General features: G+C 41.6%; 1 protein-coding gene across 2 annotated transcripts; it reads left to right on the forward strand.

Moving 5' to 3' along the window:
* The first annotated feature begins 229 nt into the window (after nucleotides 1-229).
* Nucleotides 230-3058, forward strand: LOC137603997 (tyrosine-protein phosphatase non-receptor type 13). 2 transcript variants are annotated; one of them, XM_068327907.1, is made up of 7 exons: nucleotides 230-680; nucleotides 854-1090; nucleotides 1258-1347; nucleotides 1442-1519; nucleotides 1920-2189; nucleotides 2349-2426; nucleotides 2670-3058. In XM_068327907.1, the coding sequence occupies exons 1-7, from the start codon at nucleotides 405-407 to the stop codon at nucleotides 2811-2813; spliced, it is 1173 nt and encodes a 390-aa protein (XP_068184008.1). In that variant the 5' UTR covers nucleotides 230-404; the 3' UTR covers nucleotides 2814-3058. The 2 variants fall into 2 exon arrangements, with proteins under 2 accessions (XP_068184008.1, XP_068184009.1); XM_068327908.1 differs by having other exon boundaries at nucleotides 230-662.
* The last annotated feature ends 1876 nt before the right edge of the window (nucleotides 3059-4934 follow it).

Below are 4934 nucleotides of genomic sequence, written 5' to 3' on the forward strand. Positions count from 1 at the left end.
CACAATATAATGATGCAGTTTCTCAGTTTTCAGCTCAAATGCTTTTGTTCATGGCAGGTGCACTGTTATTCTGTTCTCTATATTTTGAGAGCTAATTAAGGGTATTGATTATCAATATGGCCTTGTTTGATTTAATTTCAGGTTACAACTGTTAACATTAATCTTTGTTGTGATACTTTAAGTGGCCTAGTGCTGCTTAAAAGTGGGCTCTTATTCAGGTAGACTACAACACATTTCAAACATGGTGTTGACCTGAACTTCCTGAATCTTCCTTTGCCTCTTTATCAAGATGCAACCAAACAGGTTGGAAAGAGATGGGACAAAATAAGCCTTGGTGATGCAGAGCGTCGTTCAGTTACCTTTTAGAACGTTCAAAACAATTGTACCAGGTTTGTGTTGCTCAAATGCATGCTTTGAGCAGGATTGTACCTCACAGGCTTTCAGCAATGGGTGCTGTCTTTTATCTCCAGGAGTGTAGCGATCCTCATACTAACCAGTCCCTCAGGACCAGTAGCCAAAAGTGGGCCATCCCAGGCTTCAGCTGGGTGGCCAACAAAGTGTGGCAGACAACAGGGCCTCATGTGTTCCCAGAGAGCGACAGTGTGTGTGGTCACTGCTCCAGTGCAGACAAGGATACAGAAGAAAATGAAGGACTTGAGGAGGTCTGTTTTCCAAATCAGGTATCTCAGTCCACTCATGTTGTTTATCTTAACTGATTTATACGCAAAGAAAATGTTGAGAAGATGTCATTTTTATTATGTCTTGTGAATGAGCCCAGAGGGAAATACTGTAGTTTCAGTTGATGCATCTAGCAGGTAAACAGTCAAATCAGTGCATCATTTCTTATCACCAGGATCTGGGCCAGCAATCAGACTCCAACACCTCACCACGTCCATTTTGCCAACAGAGAGGTCACACTGGTGAGGGAAGGAAATTTCAGCATCAAACTGCACTTATTGCGGGGTCTGAGGTCCATGCAGGTCCCATCCACAACATAAAGATCTCCTCCATCACAGGGCATGCCAAGTCTTCTTTGACAACAGTGAAGACATTTCCTCAGGAACCAGTCATCTCCCAAGTGCCATTAAGAGTAAATGCACAGTGTCTCTCTTACATATCAAAATATCTGCAGAGCCACACTGAGCACTGCAGACCGCTGCACAGATTGGAGGAAATCACTAATCTTTGTTTGCTACTCAGCCCTTAATTGCATATAAATCCAAGCTTTTTATTTTTGATGAAACAATTTCCTCTTAGTTGCAGATTAGAGCGTCTGGCCAGAGGGGGACTTTGGGAATCAGCATTGCGGGTGGGAAGGGTTCTCTGCCTTTCAAAAACCATGATGAGGTAAGTGCTGGTTCAGACGAGCTGGTTACTTTTTTGAGCACATTTTATTGCAGCGTTCATCAAGCCTGAGAGTTTTACTTATTTTTTTTTTCAGGGCGTTTTTATCTCAAGAGTCATTAAGGGCGGCGCGTCAGAAAAGGCGGGGATCCATGTTGGTGATAGATTGCTGGAGGTAGGCAGGAATTATGTATATATTTAAATGATAACGGTTAATGTCTCAACTCATGGATTGTTACCCATGTGAAACATGTGAATCACATACATGGACTACATAATGGTTGTAAGAAATACCTTAAAACCCATGATTTTGTTCCTGCTGGTGTTCCTCTTCTGGCCATAGGAGGGCATCATAAGACTAGCACAGAACAGTCAACAAGGAATTTCTACACTGCTGGGATTAAAACTGAGAAACAAGCAAATCAGTAACCAGAGTTTCTGATTTATCCTTGGATTCACACCAATCAGTGGAAAGAGCGTTCTATATTTAGAGAACCTTTGCTGCTCTCTGACCTCTGACCACTGAGCCTATTTTCATTGGTCTTTGGAGTATATTGTGCTCTAACTCTGTCCAGGTCAACAGCCTTAATATGCAGGGGGCGACCCACCAGGAGGCGGTCAGCGCCCTGAGAAAAGCTGGTAGCTGCATCAAGTTAAAAGTGTTGAGAGAGAGGCTGTGTGACCGGGAAGGGCCTCGGAATCAGCACGACACATCGGAACGACAGCTGTACAGCCGGGACGTCAGGGACGTCAGGGAGCGGGGCAGAAAAGAGCTGATGATGGAGAAGACGGAAGGCTGTTTGTCCAGGAAGATTGAGGCTGTCGTCTGCAATGGCAACGGCATTGTGGGTGGTTTTCTCTTTCGCAGTACAAGCAGAAATCTTGCAACATAAGTCAAGCCTAAAATGGATTTAAAATTTAAAAAAACCCCAAAAAACAACTCCCGTCAGCCAGTCTTTCACACTCTTTTGTCTTTATCTTGCTTTTGTCTTTTTGCATTTCAGTCTGAGTTGGAAAGTAAATCGGAGGCAGAGGACTTCAGAAACAGTCATTCACTCCAAGGGAGGAAACATACAATGGCTGTAAGCATATTTAGGCATGTTTTAAGCATATTTCTTATTCCCTACTGCCCTCCCCTTTTTCTATCCTGCCCTGAAACACCTTATTTTGCCCTTTTTTAAAATTCAAAAGAAAAACACTTGAGATTTCTGACCTGATTTTATTTTTTCAGATTTCATCACATAGGCACTACACCACCTGATGACTTTTCTTTTTTCTTTCTCCCTATTCTCATTTCATATCCTGCTCTGTCAATCATCTGACAGATCCCGCGGATAATCCTCACTCATCCCTCAACCTCAGATGAAGATGTGGAACTCTTGACACAAAGCCTCAGCAGAGAGCCTCCACATGACTTTGACATTTATGACAGCCATGTCTGCTTCGACAACTCCTTCTGCCCACCATGACAACAGGGGGGCATCCAGCTGCACAGACTATCATTACCCACAGCTCGTGTTTCTACGGAATGGATTGATCTCACTGATATTACTGATTAATGATTAAAACATATTCTAACTGTTGGAATGTGTTTTTTTTATTGTGACTGTGAAGCTTTTATGTCTGTCAAATTTATATTGCTGCTCATAGTATTTTGTGATATTAAAGTCATTTAAAGAATGGACAACTGTAAGATGTTGAATTTATTAGGAAAATAAAAGCTTTGCCTGCACAAAAACAGATATTGTCAAGCATGAATGGATCAGTTTACCCATAATACATGTCCAATTTCCTTTTCATACCACTGCCCTGTAAACTAGGGGAGTGCTGGGGAGTGCACAGCAAGTAGTCAAAATCATGAGGAGTCCTGAGACATGCTGAGAGTTTCTTACGTGTTCACTCACCTCCCGTATAAGCTGAGATAACACTCTTAATAGACTGCTTCATGAGAAGAATAGGGATGTCAGTCTCGCATCCAAAGGTTGGACTTTGGAACCATCAATACCTGTTCAATATTTTTCTCAATAAAGTGCAAAAATATCATTCCAGGAGCATTGTCGTTGTTCTGAAGAAGACTTAAATCCAGACTCACAGTTGAACAAACTATAAGGTAAACATACAGTATGAAATCGGGGGTTCAGCCATCGGAGGTTCGAATCCCGCTCCCGCCAGAACATCCATCGGAGTGTGAGCTGACGGTGGGAGGTGTCGGCTCACCTCCCAGCCACTACCGAGGCGCCGTTGAGCAAGACGACGTCCCCCCGACAAGATGCTCATTGGGGCGCGACCCTCACGCGCAACCCGTCACTCCCCCTCCCTTGTACCATTATATGTCCTCTCTGTCAACTAATTGCATGCCTACAGGCCCCTAGTGTGTGCTGTGTTCAGGGGCCTGTAACCTGTAACCCTGTGTGTAATTAACACATATATGTACATGCGTGAGTGTGAAGTGTAAAAAGAATTTCCCCAAGAGGGATTAATAAATTACTGATTATTATTATTATTAAATGTATAAAGAATGAGTTAAAGAGCCATGAAAACACATTTTGATCAACCGTTATTAACATAATTCAGAGGGTGAAGGTTTGTCAGACATCAAGACTGTTGTTTGTGACTGTATATAAACTGCGTGATCAGTTTTGCTGTGAAATATTTCTTGGCAGATGGGTGATAATAGTCTGGGGATGAAACCTGACGGAAACGAACACCCAATGTGCAAGATTGTGACACAAAAGCAAGACTTCAGGTCAAGTCAAGGTGTGCACGGGTATGAATAGCTCTGTAATAAAAGAGCGTGCTTGTCTGAAGAACAGTCATGCAAACAGATTGCATGTTCTGTTATGTTTACATGGGCATTCATTCATCCATCCATCCATCCATATTGTTATACTTATTAAACTAGTATTCTCGCATACTAACGTATTTGATGCTTGACTCACCACGGAAATAAAAATATGATCTTTCAACACAGTCTAATTGAGATTTACTGACTTCGACATAAAAAATCTCCAAAAACACCTTATCAATATTAATATGGCTATATTAACAGGTATGTACAAAGTAGACAAAGGCTAGATGGTAGAATTAAAAAAAACAAAACGCTGATGTCCTGATATGTGAAACAATTCATCTCAAGACAAGAAAGGCAAAACAAAGTCACTTCAATGTGCTTCAAAATAGTCTTTTCTGGTTTTTTAATGCTTAATAAATATTTCATTGCTTAATGTGAAAATTTATATTTTTATACTGATGTCATTTGCACCCAAACTAATTATAATCACATGTCATATGATATGTGATATGATACAGCCCAGGAATCAGGACACATTTTTAATTCATGAGTTATTGCTAATAAACCTGCCTGTAGAGTGTTACTGTATTTGTCATTGTTGTCCAAATCTTTCTTGACAATCTCCAAACCAGAAGGTCACGTGTCAGTGTAGGTGCATGTTTTGTCTGATTGTGATTTGTACGTGTGTGGCTGCCACAAAGAGAAAGGGGGAGGGCAGCGAGGTGAAAATAGACAAGAGCAGCTGTGACAGTAAGAATGCAGTGTACTTATGGGATTAGCATCCACTCTGAAGGTCTCC

The sequence above is a fragment of the Antennarius striatus genome, chromosome 11 (genome assembly GCF_040054535.1).
Source record: "Antennarius striatus isolate MH-2024 chromosome 11, ASM4005453v1, whole genome shotgun sequence".
Lineage (NCBI taxonomy): Eukaryota > Metazoa > Chordata > Actinopteri > Lophiiformes > Antennariidae > Antennarius > Antennarius striatus.

Coding starts and splice junctions, on each gene's coding strand:
- LOC137603997 (XM_068327907.1), top strand. CDS start 405: ATGCATGCTTTGAGCAGGATTGTACCTCACAGGCTTTCAGCAATGGGT. Junction 681..853: donor AGGTCTGTTTTCCAAATCAG/GTATCTCAGTCC, acceptor TCTTATCACCAG/GATCTGGGCCAGCAATCAGA. Junction 2,190..2,348: donor TCTGCAATGGCAACGGCATT/GTGGGTGGTTTT, acceptor TTTGCATTTCAG/TCTGAGTTGGAAAGTAAATC.